A 19322-nucleotide genomic window follows, 5' to 3' on the forward strand; every position below is an offset into this window, starting at 1 on the left:
GAACAATATAGGAAAACGTTCAGTACGTCTCAACAAACAAGAGAACGTAAAACATATTTGTACATTTAGCCACCCTACGTCCGTCATAGCTTCTATTGTCTTCAAAAACATATTGTGCGCTTGTCATGATATGTAGTTATCAGAAGTTTGTTTATTTATGTGTCTCATCTAAAATGCTCGCCAGCAAAATTTTGATCATTAAATTCAACGGCAAAATTGATCTAAATGTTAAAATAATTGTGAATAAAAGTGAAGTTACTGTGGTTTTGTTTTCTCCTCATAAAGGAATTTGCATCAGTTCGATGTTAAGTGCGGAGCACCATTAGAAAAAAAACTTGTCGCTTAAGAATGGTCAAAAAGTTGCTGGATGCAGTAGCTACAACTAATGCTTTGCAGGATATAGAATAAAAATTAGAGAAACGCCAAGAGCCGTCCATTTGAAATCTTCATCATCATCATTTCAACTAAAGGCTTTTTTTTTAAACGAAACGGAAGTTCGCTTGTATCATTCGGAACATTCTTTTTGCAAAATTACAATTTGGCATAGTAAATAAATTCAACTCTTTGTATAAGTGAAGCTCATGATTGAGCTCAATCATGAAAACAGAATCTGGCCAGGAATAAGATAAGAATATGAATATGACGAACTTCAAAGTTCATGATTTATAAATGCCTGCTCATGCAGTTATGCTTGCTGTTACGATTTCCAAAGAATTTTAATATCAAACAGAAGTACAATTTCCGAATCGGTTTTCTATTTATTTTATTGTATTTCCGACCTCGTTCTAGAGTAATAAAATTTTCTGTGGATCATTTGTAACTTCATGAAAATATTAAGATGGAAAACCTCAGAAACATTCACATAAAAATTATGTTTTCCTAACTAGTGTTGAAATAGCCTTTTTGCATTCATTAGGAAAATAACTACTGGACAGTCGAGACGGTTTACTTGTAGTCCGAAATTATATTTTGGCTTCGTAGAACACAGATAAACACAAGAGGAATTATATGATATGCGGTACAGTAAATAAATAGAAAGTTGGACTAAGTGTTGCTTTAAAAAAAAATCTTCTGGAAGTGTATCCATCCACACCACACAGCACTGAAGTATCGTCAAAGTCAAATCTACAATATTGTATTGTTTGGTGATTTGTCATATTTTGGAGTTTCTTCACACTTTGGCGATTTTTCTTGACAATTCATCATATTTAGTTGATTTGTTAAATCATCAAGAAAAGTCTCAGAAGTGTGAAGATACGCCATAAAGACAAATTTTCAATTCTCTATGATCCTTGGAGTTTCTTTACTATTGGGCGATATTTCTTGGTTTTTCTTCACAATATGACGATTTTTCTTGTTGAGTTTTCGAATCAACCATAATCAACCATAATGATGAATTGCCAAGAAGAATCGATAGAGTGTTAAGAAGAGAAAAATCGCCAGAGTGTGAAGAAACGCCAAAGTGTAAAAATACGTTTTTAAAATGTCTTTACATTATCTTTCGTAAAATGATAGTTTCCTCGGGATCTTTCGTTAAAGTATGAATTTCCCAGGATCGAACAAGATGCCTTTACTTTACCTGACGTAAAATGAGAGTTTCCTTAGGATCGAACCAGGCAGCATTTCGTAACCTTTATAAAAGGATAGATTCACTAGCATCGAACAAATACCGCCAAATACGATACCTTTCGTAAAAGGATAAATTTCCAAGGATTGAACAAAATCATTGTGGTTGATTTGTTTAATCACCACGAAGAATTGCCAAAGTGTGAAGAAACGCAACAAAGATAAATTTATCATTATTTGTTTCTGTCGGCGTTTCTTCACACCTTGCCGATTTTTTATTTTTGGCGATTCTTCACGGGAATCTTGATTCACGACGGCTACGAGCTTTAGCGAAAAAGAATGTTGTTCCGATCCAAATCTGAGAGCGAACCTCCGTTTCGTTTAAAAAAAGCCTCACTTGAAATGATGATGATGAAGATTTCAGATGGACGGCTCTTGGTGTTTCTCTAATTTTTATTCTATATCCTGCAAAGCATTAGTTGGACCTACTGCGTCCAGCAACTTTTTGATCATTCTTAAGCGACAAGTTTTTTTTCTAATGGTGCTCCGCACTTTTCATCGAGTTGATGCAAATTCCTTTATGAGGAGAAAACAAAACCACAGTAACTTCACTTTTATTCACAATTATTTTAACATTTAGATCAATTTTGTCGTTGAATTTAATGATCAAAATTTTGCTGGCGAGCATTTTAGATGAGACACATAAATAAACAAACTTCTGATAACTACATATCATGACAAGCGCACAATATGTTTTTGAAGACAATAGAAGCTATGACGGACGTAGGGTGGCTAAATGTACAAATATGTTTTACTTTCTCTTGTTTGTTGAGACGTACTGAACGTTTTCCTATATTGTTCACTGATACAAAACCTCTTTTTTCAAACTCAAACGTTTTATATTGCATAAAGATATTCTTAATTTAGAATCCTAATGTAATAATTAAAAACCAAGCGAAAATGTAGCTAAAACCAAAATTTAGTTTATCCACCCTATATCACATTTTGAAATCGTGACTACAGCGCCGTCATTGTGACCGCTGTGTTAACTAAATTTAAATTTGTGGATTCCATTGTTGTGGGATAAAGTGTGGGTTAAATAAGATTAATATCTATGGAAAACCCGAAAACTAAATTTCTTCGACTGTAGATATCTCATTTCACAAAGTGCCAGTTGAAAAAGGAATGACACAGAAATCATTTAACTCGTCAGTATACATATTTATTAGTCCCTCATAAGTCTACGGAATGTGTAGACTCCCTCTTTTGTTTTTGACCCGCCTGGACCAGTTGGTCCTCATTATACCACTTCGCGAATTAACTTCTACAAGAAAATCCAACGTGACGAAAATTATGTATTTTTTTCAAGATCGTTGTCTTATGTTACAGCAAAATGTATGTTTAAACGAATTAAGTAAAAGATTTTGGATCAAACACTAGATAATAGTTGATGTAACAGATTTAATCGTTAAGTATGGCGTGGCGATACTGTTGTTTCGAAAAGGTTTTTCAATCATCAAATTTAAATATTTGAGAAAAATTTAATAGCTTTTAGTGCTGACTTTTTGTCGTTCATAAATCCTTCCATGAAATTATTTAAGGCAAACAATTTATTATTCAAATTTCTCCCTTTTTATATATCAAAACAATTACAACTTTTAGTGTTAAATATTCATCAAATAAATAGAGGATGTAAATATATATCCGTGGCTTATTCCGTGGAATAGCCAATAAAGAAAATAAAAATTCTAAAAACGTTTTCAATATCGCTTGTTGACTTTTTAGTTATAAACAGATAGGAAAGTTTTAACCTTACCCAAGGTCGTCGGTATGAGGTAACATTGAACCCATTAATAATAATGATAACTCCTTTTTATCGATTTCATTTTTTTCTGTACTCTCGTTTTGTTTTGGTCAATTTATTTACCGAATAGTATGGACGTGGTACAAACATTAATTAGATGAGTTTGTAGTTTCTTTCACAACAGAAATACATTTTTTTTTGTTCATCAGTAATCATTTCTACATATTTCAACTAAATTGTGGTAATTCCACCGCTTATTATTCGGACGGATGAGGTAAATATGTAGAAAAAAAGATGGCTCAAAAAATTGACGATGATTTTTTCACAAAATGTGTCTCTACTATTTCCGACATGCGTAATAAATACATTCATAGCCAACAAATTTTTGTTCATCAGTTTTTTTTCGATCGTCTTCAATCAATTCACCTATAATTACATTGTCACCTTAAATTTTATGCTTAGTTGTACAAAGGCTACGGCTAGAAACGGCACTAAAAAAATTTATTCAGATTTTAGAGTCGTAGAATTTGAAAATTCAGTCTTTGAAGATGAGATTTTTTAAAAATTGCAAACAGAAAAACGCGGTTGCAATCAGTGATTCTGTGAGTGGTGACAACTTAAAGAATGCTGTTGAATGTGGTTCAGACGTATTTTTGACGATCAATGGAAAGCCATATCAAGGTAAACGATCTTCAATCGAGAAGAAATCATTGTGTTCCTTTGATAGAATGAGATTTCTACATCTTAGCGAAAAGGGATTATTTATATCTCTTCACAAGAACGATAGAGAAATTGCGTTTCAGATTTATCGGTTCAACCATAGCACTGTCAAGAACCGAAGCTGACTTTGACGTCGCTCAAATAGAGGGCTGATACAGTGCTATGGTTCAACTGACAAACATATTTTTATGCTTTAATGTACTTATCACCTATGTGAGATTACTTTCGTGAATTTAGCATGTAAAGCCTGTACGATACTTGGAGATTTACTTATTATAACTATAGAGTGTGACTTATTGCTTTCACTTCCACTCAATCCATCAGAGCGTACGTTTGTCGATCTATTTTCCAGTTTAAAGTATAGGACGTCATTTATGAATTGTCCCCAAGTAAAAGCCATTATTGCTGGTAATCCCTCCGATATGCCAAAATCACAAATTTCCAAGCAATATCGTTATAAGTGCTATTAAAATTGTATGAAACGGAAATGTTTAACATTCTCAACCACTATTTCAATTTCAAGTCAACGCAACGACTGTTCCAGCGGACACCAGCCTAAACACATTCATCAGAAGTCATGCCCAATTAAGTGGAACAAAATTTATGTGCTCTGAAGGAGGTTGTGGAGCATGCATTGTTAGTGTTAAGGGAATACATCCAGCCTCGAAAGAAGAGAAAACATGGGCTGTCAATTCTGTAAATGTTTTGCTTGTTCAAATCAGAATTTTAAATTTTTAAATAATAAAAACGTTAGTGCTTGACTCCCATATTTTCCTGTCATGGATTGGATATTACAACGGTGGAAGGAGTTGGTAATAGAAAAAATGGTTACCATGACATACAAAAGAGGTTGGCTCATCTGAACGGAACTCAATGTGGTTACTGTTCGCCTGGCATGGTAATGAACATGTACAGTTTGTTGGAATCGAAAAATGGGAAAATTTCGATGGAAGAAATTGAAAATTCATTTGGAGGAAACATATGTCGGTGCACTGGATACCGACCGATTTTGGATGCATTTAAGTCTCTAGCCTTCGATGCCGATGAGAAGTTGGTGCAGGCATGTATGGTAAGTCCACATTTCTTGATCTTTCTAAACATTTTTTGAGTTAACAAATGACCAATGATGTTCAAGGACATCGAAGATTTGCCTAAGATGTGCCCTGAAACAGGATCTGCATGTGCCGGTCGTTGTCATAAATCAAAAGAGACTTTGAGGCTCAACTTCGATGATGAAAAACTCTGGCATAAGGTCACTTCTATCGACGAAATTTTTGACATTTTCGCAAAATCTGATGACACTCCGTATATGCTGGTTGCGGGAAATACTGCTCATGGTACGAATAGAACTAAGCAGATAAATCAGTCGACTAAATGACAAATTCACCCCATAGGAGTATATCGTCGCAACGATAACATCAAAGTATTTATTGATGTCACCGCTGTCGAAACGCTTCGATCTCATTCCATTGGCACTGCTGAATTAGTCTTGGGAGGTAATGTTTCCCTTACGGAAGCAATGGAAATCCTGACAAATGCATCGAAGAATCATGGTTTTGAATACTGTAAGCATCTCGTCGATCACATCGATCTTATTGCAAATGTACCAGTGAGAAATGTAAGTTGCGGAGCGAGTTGGAATATTTAGAGCGTGAAATAACGGAAATCATTTTGATAGTCTGGAACAATTGCCGGAAATTTGAGTATCAAACATGGGAATATTGAGTTTCCGTCCGATCTCTTCTTGATGCTAGAAGCGGCTAACGCTAAACTCACTATTGCGAGTGGCCCTAACGATACGACAGTGGTCTCAGTGGCTGATTACGTTTATCTGAACATGGAGAAGAAAATCATATTGAATGTCATTATTCCTGCATACGACCCCTCAGTATATAGTTATAGGTCGTACAAGGTATCTATCCGCTTCCGCAGTAGAGAATGTTAAGAGAACGTTAACACAAATATTTTGAACATATATACAGATCATGCCACGTGCTCAGAATGCGCATGCTTATGTGAATGCCGGCTTTCTCGTCAAATTCGAGCAAGGTGTTGTCGGGTCCGCGAATATATGCTTCGGCGGAATATCACCAGAATTCGTTCACGCCCGAAAAGCAGAAGCATTTCTAATCGGAAAGAATTTGTACGAGAATGACATACTGCAAGAGACTCTGCATTGCATTGCATCCGAATTAAATCCTGATTGGGTGCTACCGGATGCAAGTCCAGAGTACCGAAAGAATCTGGCCGCAGCATTATTCTACAAATTTGTCCTGAACACTTGTCCCATGGACAAAATCAGTCCCGAGTTTGTTTCCGGTGGAACGATATTGGACAGAGCAATATCGAGTGGTACGCAGTCCTATGATTCTTTCGAGGACCGCTTTCCGTTAACCGAAACAGTGCCGAAGTACGAAGGCTTGATTCAATGTTCGGGTGAATTGCAGTACGTCAATGACATGAAACCAATGAAAGATGAATTGTGGGCTGCATTTGTTCAAGCTACTGAATTGCATTGTTCCATTGAAAGTATCGACGCTTCAGAAGCTTTGGTAAGTGAATTGTGAGACAAAATGTTTAAGTTTTCTGATAGATGAATGTTTTAGAGTATTTCCGGAGTCGAAGCATTTTTCTCTGCTGATGATATACCAGGCGACAATAATTTTGTTCCAATATCTGCTGGAGCAACATTAGGATCGTCAAATGTTGAAGAAATCTTCCTTAGCAAAGGAAACCCAGTGATTTACAACGGTCAGCCAGTTGGTATTATTTTAGCTGAAACATTTTCACTGGCTGTGGCTGCAGCAAAGAAAGTGAAAATCTCGTACAACCAACCGGATCAAAAGAAGCCAATAATTACCTCACTTCCCGATGCTCAGGAGCAGAAAGCTGATGACAGATACATTCCCTTGCCTTTCAAGATAACTCCGACCAGTGACGAAATAGACACGGAAAATGCGACGAAAGTGTCTGGAAAATTTTACATTGGTTCCCAATACCATTACACAATGGAACCGCAGACATGTGTCTGTATACCAGCGGAAGATGGCATACAAGTAAATTCATCGACGCAATGGGTACACTTTGTTCAAATTGCCGTGTCCCGTTGCTTGAACATTCCGAACAATCAGGTGAACATGGTTTTTCGACGAATCGGTGGTGGATATGGTGCTAAAAGTACAAGATCTGCTCTGATTGCTTGTTCTTGTGCAGTTGCCTGTAAGCTTACGAACCGTCCCATTCGCTTCGTGTTGACGTTGGAAGAGAATATGGAAGTTGTTGGCAAGAGGTACAGTCTATTTAATGAATACGATGTGGACGTGGACGACGACGGTCGCGTCTTGAAATTGGTGAACAATTTTTCTCAAGATTTCGGATCAAGTTTGAACGATGGATTCGTTTTCCATACGATTGCTTTTATGAAAAACATTTATGTGAGCGATATGTGGGACGTTTCTTGCAAAGCCCTTCTGTCGGACACACCGTGTAACACATTCTGTCGTGCTCCTGGTACTACGGAAGGAATTGCAATGATAGAAAATATTATGGAGCACATTGCACGGGTAACTGGCAAAGACCCCTTAACGGTTCGAATGGCCAATATGCCGGAAGATCATAAAATGCGGACGATGCTGCCGGATTTTCTTAAAGATATTGGTATGGGTAAAAGGTAACCGAAAAAGTGTGCACTTGTTAACGAAACCTATTATTCAACAGATTTCGATGAACGAAAAGCTGCCGTTGACGAATTCAATCGAAATAATCGTTGGCGCAAACGTGGCATTGCTTTTGTTCCGATGGAATATTTCCAACCCTACTTTGGTACTATGCCCGCATTCGTTGCAATCTATCCTGAAGATGGAACCGTTTCGGTTACTCATGGAGGCATTGAATGCGGCCAGGGCATAAATACCAAAGTCGCTCAGGTAGTTGCTCACTGCTTAAACATTCCATTGTCTTACGTAAGCATCAAGGCAATGGATAATGTTGTCGGGGCGAATTCCTTCCCGACTGGGGGAAGTATTGCCAGTGAAGCTGTTTGCTTAGCGGTGAAAAAGTCATGTGAAATACTGCTGGAACGCATGAAACCGATTCGTGAAGAATTGGGCGACCCGCAATGGAAAGAGTTAACACAGACGTGCTACGAAAGGCTCATAGACTTAACTTGCAAGTCGCTATTTCATAAAGACGAAGTGGTTGAATACACGATTTGGGGATGTAGTTGCGCCGAAGTTGAACTAGACATTCTCACAGGCAATTTGCAACTCAGACGCGTCGATATATTGGAAGATACAGGCGAAAGTATGAGGTAGGCATTCAAGTACGTAATAAAGACTTCGATGATGAGTTTCCTTTACAAGCCCTGGAATCGATGTTGGACAAGTGGAAGGCGCATTTGTCATGGGTATTGGCTACTGGCTTACTGAATATATCATGTATGGTCCGGAAAAGGGTGACCTGCTAACAAACCGAACCTGGACGTACAAACCTCCGGGAGCGAAAGATATTCCCATCGACTTTCGCGTGACATTCTTGCATGACAGTTCTAATTCAGACGGTGTTCTTCGATCAAAGGGTAAAGTGAACCGCGTTCCTAACAATACTGAAACTAAAGGTTTTCTTCTCATCATCTTTAGCTACCGGCGAGCCGCCATTGTGTATGTCAGTTGTTGTTATTTTTGCGTTGAGACACGCATTGGAATCGGCCCGATCTGATGCTGGAATCGAGGACGTTTGGTTCGAAATGGGATCGTCTTCGACGCCAGACAAGCTGTTCCTAAATGCGGGAAATTCATTGGAACATTTCCGACTTAATTGAAACAATTTTCATTCAACTTTCACACTGTAATCCGCATTTTATGAATGTTAAATGTTTGCAAACGAATAACTGCTTAGTGATGCATTAATCCGAAGCGTTTTTTTTTCTCTCTTTATTTATGCGATTTATGTGGGGAGAAAAATACGGACAGCCTAAATGATCAAACTTTTTCTTAAGCAATGGAAACCAGCTGTGCAAAAAAAAAAGAAAAACTTACTTGAAGGAGTCGTAACATGAAATCATTTAGTGTGTAGCAATAACGAAAGAGCTGCTGAATTACACCCTATATTTGCATAAGGTTCTATTCACTTCAAACACCTATCCGATTTTGTATAAAAGAACATGCTCTATTTCCATAATTATTCAACACATTTCATGCCTTGACAAGTCCTGTGTTCTCTTAAGAAATTACTTGCTTTGCTCATACAACATTCCAGACACATTTTAATCTTCCTTCATGGATATTTCTCGCAGCTAAGCATACATTTACTCTTCGAATTTTCCATTTTCGTGCAGTGTTACATTAAACAGACGAAAAGCATAAATGTATTACGACACCTTCACATTCATTTCTTTTTTCCTGTGTACCTTTACCACACCGTACACTACACAGGCTATGTAATACTCAAACTTATGCAAAACGAGAGACGATAAAAAAGCCGAATTTCTGGTTGATTTATGATGCTGCTATTCACAACAAATTGTACAGCCATTTGCATCCATGAATTTTAGTATAAATTTTGATGAATGTTAAGCAATGTTTTAAGATTTAAATGCTCATGAGGAAACTTATCGGTAGCACATATAATCTTCCTTAATCTATCCATCCCATTTGGTTGAATTACGTTATTGCAATCGAATTTATGGTATAGAAATAAGATTATGAAGATATGGATAGCGGGCGGGGTGAAATGGGTGTATTTTAACGGAAGAACATGATGTACATGTAAAGTGTATGCACACTATAGGTCGTATGTCATTTTATACAGTTATATATTGGACCCGTACGACGAACCGGGGATAATACGTTTAAACTTGAGGTGCGAGCGTTTTGGATAAATTTATAGAACAAAAAGGATGTTCGTCCGTTTCATTATCTTTTAAACGGTATGACAAGCTCTGAGCAAAACGGTCTTATATAGGAAAACGCATGTTCAGAAAATATGAAGTAAAAGATTTGAAATAAATCTCTTGAAAATGTTTAGATGAAGTAATAGATCCGACGGTACAACTGCTGATATATTTTGTCTGTGAAAGGTTAATTGAGAAATATTTCTACTTACTCTATTACTTCAGTTAAGACCTCTCTAATAAGATTCATAGCTCTCTAAGGTCATCAGGTAACGACAGTAGAAACTGAAAACTGATTCAGTGCGAGCGTTAAAAGCGTGAATTGTAAAACTGTTAACGGTGTAAGCAAGAACAAGAGTTTGTGACTGCAAAATGTTTTGCAAGCTGAAGCTTTTCTTGACCAAAAAAAAAACATGACAATCTAGGGCAGCACTGGCTACCACATAGCATCAGGCATTTAGCCTATGTACGCAACATCTTGGTCGGAAAGCGTAAACATTATGTGAGAGTAGCTAATATAGGAATATTAATGGATAAGCCCAAAAGGCGCAATCGATTTCATGATATAGTCAGCCTGGGCCTGTGAAAATCGACTATGAAATGACAGTCTTAGAGCTTCGATATCTCGCACGACACAAAATCGACAATTCATGCAAAATTATTGCTAAGAAACATATAACGTTTCGTACGAGTCACCTGCTGCCGGCGCCGGCATGATAAATTTGAATAAACGAAAAGTTCCGCGGCGCGGTATAAGAGCGAACGAAGTGTAATTCGGAAGCTATAAAAATCAATTTGTGAATCTAAATTTGACTCTTATAAAAGTTCGAGGATCTGAGTTAATATATTTTTGCATAAATTATCCGTATCGGAAAATGATACTCTTTGCCAGTCGTATATACTTATAGTATACGAAAGCTCAAAAACAACGAACTTCTGTTTCGGGTTTCAATGTTTCTTATTATTAACCTTCGAGTACGACTAAAATAATCTTTTTGCTGGTCTGATATTTGCGGACTAGACTGACAGTAAATGGCAGCTTTTGTCATATTTAAAAAATATTTTGTCAGCGACGCTTTTCTGCTCGTTCATATACCATTTTCATTTTACTAGAAAATATATTGCCTGCAGATGCAAATCTCTTGGAAACACCCAAAAGCAAACAGCAAAATAAGAAAATTTCTCTCGATTCACTGTATTGTGTAGATGATAACCTTGCCCGTTAAAGGCCAATTTTCCTTTTATTTGTTTTAAAATTTAAATCACAAAATTCATCATCACCACTTCGTCTCTACATTCGTTTTTATATACCACCGTTTGACACGACCGACAAGTGCACAGACCATTCATATTCTAATAGCATGTCGAAATAATTGAATTCAACGATGATATTTTTCGTTTATATTGGAGGAGTAAATGTTTTTTAGTGACTGGTTGTATTGATTCCATTCAAAGGTCATAACATCGCTAAATGAATGTGAGGATTTATACAGAATGTAATTGATATAGGAGCTCATTCTATGGAAGAAATAATAATATAACTCGTTGTGGCTATTAATCATCCCTCTTCAAATGCCAACCCTGCCTCGTGCCATGCCAATCTCACACGAGCAGCATGTTCCATTCTTATCCTGCTGAGTTGCTATATTGTTTACGAGAAATCTGATAAACATTTATGCCAGTGATACGACTGTTAGACGGTTAGCATAAAACATATTATCACCGTCATTCTGCTAATTTTACTGGTCGCTCTTACTTTCAGACGCCTGAAAGATAGATGAGTTGTTCAACTTTCTCCGATTTTCTGGTAGAGACTCCGTTTCGATTTATTTTTCTTTTTTTTTGTGTGTACACACCCACACAGTTATTACAATCGATTAATAGCTGTGCCGCTTGCTGAAAAGCATGAACACAGTAGAAACTTATGTTATACGTCGGTAGGTACTTGAAAATGATTTTCTCGGAAACTGTGTGTACGTTACCGGGTACAACGATCCAATAAAAGTTATTGAAGTTCCATTTATTCGTCTTCTGTAGTAACATCAATAAAATTCAATCTTGCTATAGCTGCTTTGCAAATTTTCTGCTTTCGGTTACACACCGAGATCCTCCCGTTGGAATGCATTCACTACTAAATTTGTAAAAGTTAAACAAATAGAATAAAATGGAGATGCTACAATCCGACGGAAAACAACATTTTTATTTTGCTGTCAGTGCCAGACATTATGTTCCCGAGAGGACACATTAAGTTCGCCTAACATTTTGTTATGCTATTTCCGAAAGGGCGTCTGGTGGCATTGCCTCAAAAATATTCAAGAATCAAATAAAATATTGAAAATGTGAAGAGAATCAATGAAATATTGATGTGATGCTTTCGTATCTCTTTACCACACTGTATTTATTACAGCCAAACAAATCTTGTAAACAAATGCTGTTACTTAACACTACTCTTGTTCGTTGCGGGGTTGACGGTGTCAATGGTACTCTTCTCAAAGCCATATATACCATAATAGAAGGAAATTGATTTCGGAAATGCACGTACTACAACAGAAAACAAAAGTATCACAACATTCTGCAATAACCATAAATTTCAACTGGCATGATATTGTATATGATGAACCAACAGAAAATGATACCGAGAGGGAAGGATGTTTTTCCCCAAAGTAGTAGTTTTCGTAACAATTGAATTTTTCTCGGTTCACCAGATGTTGTTTCAGAAAATTTATATTATGTTCCATGCATATATGTATATAGAGAGAGGCGAAGCAATATGATTATGGTATGTGCGACTGGAAGGGTTTTTCCTTGGGATGAATGCGATGATTTTAAAACTATACATACGAAAGGATCGACGTAATAAAAGATAATGCGTTTGATGTCTATTACATTATTAGATTACCGGGAAGTCACATGTCCCAATGGATATTTGGGAAATAGCCGAATAACTAAATTTCCTCATTTACCAAAATTTCGTTCCAATATTGGCCGTATCCCTTGGCTGTAATTTTAAATTGAATTCGGAAATAGTTGAAAAACTACAAAGAATCTATAAAATTGAACATAAAATGTTATTGGAGCGCAGAAGAGCCATTATGCGGTTGAAAAAATTAGAGCAATTACGATAGTGAATCAAGAGAAAACTGCTGGAATAAAAAACCGCACTGCCACATCGAGTTTCGAGAATTGTTAGGTTCGGGATTAATTGAAATGAAGTTCAGTAAATTATATGCTTTCATAAAGTGGCACACTGTCACAGTCAGCTGTATATCCGTTTCTGCTGAACGTACACCCATCAAGTTGATGTTAACAGCTTTAACTTCGTTCAAATTTTAGGGTAGAATGAACATGACGGTGATGACAATAATTGCCTGGAACATAATTTGATTGAATATATTGAACATTCACTCTGATTTACATTTTGTATCGCGCGCTGTTTTCGTAAATCTACATAATGAAAATACACGCAGACCATCTCTCTACGTGCACACCGTGCTTGATACGAATGTACATTTGACTTGATACGTGATCGAAGTGTGAATAAAATGAACTGTTAAGAGTCGCACGAAAATCAGATCAGAAACAGTTTGTGATTTACTCATCTGAAAACTTACCAGTAATAATTAAGTGATGGACAGACGTTTCAAAACATCTAGATCTGTGTAAATTTGAGAGTTCACTTTGTCGTGAATCCTCCCAAGATTACACGTTGTAAGTAGCAGTACGTTGTAAGCTCAGTTCAATTAAAATTGATCGGTTGAGTCAGTGCATTTAACGGTTAGTGCATAACTATCCTCATTAAATGGTGAAACGGTAGTGCATACCCTGGTGATAATACTAATTGGAAATAATCTAAGAAACAAAAGAAACCGCTCAACCACCCATTGCGTCGTGTCGTATAGAATTATCGTATCTTATAAATGCTGAACCAACTGTGAAAAGGTTGTGAATTGTTTCTAAAGTGCGCAATGTTCGTCTGAAATCGTAAAAAACAATATTCATTCAATGCACACAGACTATAATCCACATCCACTAAAGCTAATCGAAATAATTAGCTCGAACACACAAGACTGAACGAAAGTACCATCGATGCAATTATCAATTGCTTTTCATTAACGATATTCAGTTGAATGTAATCAGCTAGGAAACGTCACAAAACCCATAAACTGATTATAAAAATGTCCCGTACATGAACTTCATACAATCCATCCTACATAATGCATGTGAAAATGCAATCTCTATTTATCACAGCAAAACGTGTGTTAAATCCATGAAATAAATGGCACAACGCTGGATATGTCTGGGTAATGGAAAATGTACAAACTCGATAATGTATTATGTGTGCAATATTCAAACGAACACACAGAAAACGAACCATCAAATCAATTCAAATAAAATTCCAAAAATTTCCACCGCACTGTGTGTGTATACCACCCATCCATTGATTCCCTTCAACATATCAAGTGTATCCGCGTTTCGCGTTTATTACATATTCCATTTCAAAATCAGCCCGCCCACACTCTCCGTTTAAAAGCCATTCTTTTAACACTATACCAAAGCCCCTCATAGCAATTATAGCGTCAATCATGCATTGGAAAATGGCAAACAATTTTATTATGCCGAAGAGGAAATGAAAATTATCAAGCATCATAGTTTTCATTTCAGCTAATTAGTCGCTTGGGCTATTTGTGGACGCAGCCGAAAACAAAAGCGAGTGGAACAACGCTTTTTATGGTACAGAGTGGTGACTGTCAGTGGAGTGGTGTCGTTAATGTAATGAGAGTTTGAACGGTAAACTCTAAATATGCTAAGTTAGTATATATACGGTGCATGTGACAAGTCAACGCCGTGTTGGCCTGGTGGTTGTGAATTATAACCAAAAGCTTACAAAATAATCTTATCGTTTCCATAAAATGTTAAATGGCTTACAGTAAATAAGAGTCAGTTCGTCTGTCGAGGAAGAGCTTAAATTCAGTTCATAAAATTTCGCAACATTTCGAAGAAAAATGAGTCAAGTGCTGAGAAACGATCCGCCACATTTCGTTTCCGATTCCCGTTCCGCAGAAACTAGAGGTGAATTTATCGTGGTGCGTGATCTTAACGGATTACGTGTTACGGTGACTTTATATATATCACGGGAAAATTGTTTTTAGTTTTCTGAAATATATTTTTCAAATCTGAAGAACAAACACCCTCCGAAGCATATATACACGAAGCATGCTTTCTGTTTATGAAACCATAAATTAATCCAGAGAAGCGTATCTCCCCGAACATACATCGTCGATTTATTATTATTTTATTTTGTAATGGCAACGAACAACGAACATAAACTTCTCAGCTAAATTGCTTATGTTCGCTAAAAATCACCTCCAAAATACATAATCATGTGGATGGGATACGGTTACTACATCGAATGAATTTTTATCTCGCACATAAAGACAAAAATGCTGCTCCACGTACAATATACGTTTTTGCTGGCACTACTTTGAATTTTTGATGTCAAATGTTATTCGATGAAATAAACCACCAAAGATTTCGAGCACATACACTGTACCCTCGACTGTACCCATCATATATATAAATTTCTTCCCGAAGAAAAGTAAAGCGGAAAAAAATTGCGACTAAGAACAAACCGCACACATAACTTTCAGTCGAACGCGCTCATAACATTATGGCTTTATTATCCTCAGACTGCTTTTCCACACACACACGACGACGACGACGACTATGTTTTATTATCCAACCAAATGATGTTTTTATTGAAGACATAAAATTACGATAAGAGCAGCCCATTATTATTTTGAAACGGGGAAAAGGTAGATTTATATCAGCCCGTTTCTTTTCCAGTTCGGCTGATACCTTTTTCATTATGGGCAATTTATTTCGGTGTCGTTGATCGCACGTTAAAGTGGTGCCGCGATATAAGGAACCATTAAGTACCCGAGTGCTCCAATGAATTAAGGTTTTTATTGAGATGATGATCTTATGACAAGAAATTATCTTTTTTAATGACGAGAAAATTGGTAGTCATTTTGGACAATTATTATGATTAGATTTGACACAATAAAGCGATAAAAATCACTGTCACAACGAAGGATGATGGAATGGATATAAAGTGGGGACTTTTTTTTATTTTAAACAGAGGTGTTTGATAATTGAATCGGCATAATCGTAAGCAATGTAGAGCAAGTCAAACATTCGTTATCTTGTTTATTATTTACTACAGACTTGACATGTCAATGAGAACTGCCAGAAATATGATTGACTTGTTAATCATAAAAGGAAACCGACTTTTGGAAATGGCTTTTGTTGGTACGTGTTGTCCAAAAATAGTGTATTACCGCATGAGTATATCGCTATTATTCGCAGTATTCGTTCGACTGTTATTTGGAATGTTAAAATTCTGTTCGCTTTGTTTTACGTTAGATAGATAGATAATTCGAAGAACTACTTAAATTCTTCGAACAGCTACCTAGTGTTAAAATTTTGTAAAAATTTCATTCGACAGACTTCACATGGCAATCTTCTGTGAACGATTGGCATAGGTTTGCAATGGTTTATTGAATATTATGCACCTGTGTCCAAATGTTTATTTTGACGAGTTGGTGATTGTGATCCTAAGCCGAAGGCGCGGATCATAATCAAACTCGTCAAAATAAACATTTGGACATAGGTGCATATCATTTTTTATGTGTCGATGCAAAGATAAACCCAAACTCCCTCTCCGTGCTGATGCATAATGTTAGTCTTAACACACAGAGACATATAATAGTATATTACTTCCGAGGTTCCAAGTTGTGTATTTGATAATTGGGGTGTTACAGCCCGACCCGAGTATATTTTACACCTCTGTTCAAAATATTTATTTTCCTTTACTAGGGAGTGAAAATGGAAGAGAAAAACGTTATACTACACTCGGGAAATAATTTGATATTTCGTATATACTATTTACGATTTAGAAATTATGTAACCGAGCCGATTCACCCATCAAATTCAAAAAGATATTTTTAGGAAATGTAAAACTTAGTTGTAGAGTATTGATTAGATTGGAATGGTTACTTCTCATAATTTATAATGGCATTGAATATTGGTCCCGTCAAAACGTGTTTAGGAAAATAAATGATTTGACTGGGTAACGTTTTTAAACTATTTCAATTTTTTCACTGATGGTGGGTCAGATAGAGGTCGGTGCGGTGGGTATGAATAGTAGATTCGGTCTGATCGTTGATTCTACAATGAGGGAAAAAATGATACAAAAAAGAAGAACCAAAGGGTTGATTATAGTAGTAGTGATACTGAGGGTACTATACCACCAGTGGAACAAAGGTGTACTGCATAATCTATGGTTATAAGCCGGGCTATTCACTATTTATACTGTCCGATTTTGCAGACGCCATGACAGTATGATTATCGAGTCTGTTACTTCTTCAAGAGAATGATGCAAAATCTTATACTTCATTTGTTTTAAAATGCTTTCACTATATAAGATCAGATTAGTGAGAATTCTTATTTCATTTTTGTAGTGTCTTTGTGATGTTACAGGTTTCTACGCCAAAATGAACATACTTTGACGTCAATTCTGTAATTGAGCAATCCAACTTGCGTTGGCGAATTTTCATTTAAAGAAGAATGAGTTAGAAGCGATACAAAGAATTTCGTTGTAATGAAAAATTCACGGCACAGTTTAACGATAGGATGACTGACGCCTTTCATTGTACTTCGCAATAAAGAGCATTCATGAAAATATGCAAGACATCTTCTGATAAAGAAGAAAAAAGAACAACCGTACAACTTAAGATTACAACCCCTATATCGTACACAATACACTTTTTTCTGTTTGTGTTTCGGATACATCGCTCATGTGTTCGCTATGAATCGATCCAATATGAAAAATCGATGACTTATATATGTACATTGTTCGGATTATTTTATTATTCGAAAAGCACTCAATACCTCCATACCCATTTAATATCACAACAAAAAAGTGTATAAATTCACAGTGTGCCTATTTTTTGTGTAAGCACATTGAAAAATCAAATTTCACCCGAATCCGACAAAAAATATATCGCACCCAACCCGAATCGTGTTATGCGATTCCATTTTTTATGGTAATGAACTTATTAAAAAGTTTTGCTAACGCACCACCCCTTCAAACTTCAAAACTGCTTTCAATATACGTTATATCATAATAGAAATTGTGTACAGCTCAAATTTGTTGTATACACAAGGTGTGGGTATTAGAGGTGTATTGTAACACTGAAAAACTGGAACGGCAACCGTTAGAATAAATCACTTAAAGCGCTCGCAGGCATGATGAATATTATTAAAATAAGATGAGGGTAAATTGTAGGAGTTGTCGCTCTTCTCCTGTATTCTCCTAACTGAATTTTTAAAATATTTATTTCCTAAAGCCTTTGTATCTTTTCCATTCGAATTTTTTTTTTTATTTTGTTGCCTTGTGTCATTGATATAATAAAATATTTACGGAAGGCTCTTCTGCAGCCTCTTTTCTTGCAAATTTTCTTTACTAAAAGAAAAAAATGAAAATTATGGAAAAACCTGTGCCGTCCAATTTTTCCGCAATGTTGTTGTTGTTGTTGGTTTTTTTTTATCATTTCCCAGTTTATGTTGGGGCGCTATAGTAAACATAAAGTGTGGGTTGGTGTAGTTAAGATAACAATGACTTAAATTGTCGTTAAATATTGTTCGCTTGCGATTGTATATAAGAAGAAGAAAATGTTTGCATGGGACATGGTCGTGTAGCGGGTATAAGGTCATTCGGAAAAGTGTGGTTTCGTGTCAGTTAATAATATTTATGTTTCCCACAAGGGAATTTTAAATGTTTCAAATTTAATCACGAATTACTTAATCAACATTTAAATGGTGCATTTAGTCGGATTTTAGTTCATTTTATGGCATTTTCTGCGTATAATTTAAATAAATTCATCGAGAAGCGGATTATTTGCAATATGCCATTACTTTATGTGCACACCAATAAGTCGTTCGGGCGGAAATAAATTACGTGCTGTGTCAGATTGTAACAACATCTTTACACGAAGTATTTTATGGCACTATATTCGTAAAGTGAATTCATGGATTTTATACACCGTCAACAGTAAATATAAATGAAGGAAACGATAAGCTTTCGTTCCAATGAAAATGACAACTTTTCGCCATAATTTATACAATTTATTGAGCAACAGTGATTAGGATTATAACATTTAGAGTTTTACTTGTTGAGTTGGTGACGTATCTTAATTGAATTTGGTGGAAATCTTGAGCAAAATTCAAGAAATCAAATGACATTGTGTTTAAAGTTGCTGAAGGAAAGAGGAAAGTAAAATT

General features: G+C 36.1%; 2 protein-coding genes across 3 annotated transcripts in view; one reads left to right on the forward strand and one right to left on the reverse strand.

Annotated features, from left to right (window-relative positions):
- Nucleotides 1-19322, reverse strand: part of LOC119079468 (slo-interacting protein 1) — a 71862-nt gene that overhangs the window by 20747 nt on the left and 31793 nt on the right. The gene's annotated exons all lie outside the window — the stretch shown is intronic.
- Nucleotides 3520-9663, forward strand: LOC119079462 (xanthine dehydrogenase 1-like). Of its 2 annotated transcripts, none has more exons than XM_037187390.1 (11): nt 3520-3644; nt 4614-4786; nt 4845-5159; nt 5226-5427; nt 5485-5708; nt 5769-6002; nt 6073-6642; nt 6697-7747; nt 7808-8399; nt 8452-8666; nt 8728-9663. In XM_037187390.1, exons 2-11 carry the CDS (start codon nt 4694-4696, stop codon nt 8907-8909), a joined length of 3678 nt encoding a protein of 1225 aa, XP_037043285.1. In that variant the 5' UTR covers nt 3520-3644; nt 4614-4693; the 3' UTR covers nt 8910-9663. The 2 variants fall into 2 exon arrangements, with proteins under 2 accessions (XP_037043285.1, XP_037043284.1); XM_037187389.1 differs by lacking the exon at nt 3520-3644 and adding an exon at nt 3795-4051.

Source organism: Bradysia coprophila, unplaced genomic scaffold (assembly GCF_014529535.1).
Source record: "Bradysia coprophila strain Holo2 unplaced genomic scaffold, BU_Bcop_v1 contig_324, whole genome shotgun sequence".
Lineage (NCBI taxonomy): Eukaryota > Metazoa > Arthropoda > Insecta > Diptera > Sciaridae > Bradysia > Bradysia coprophila.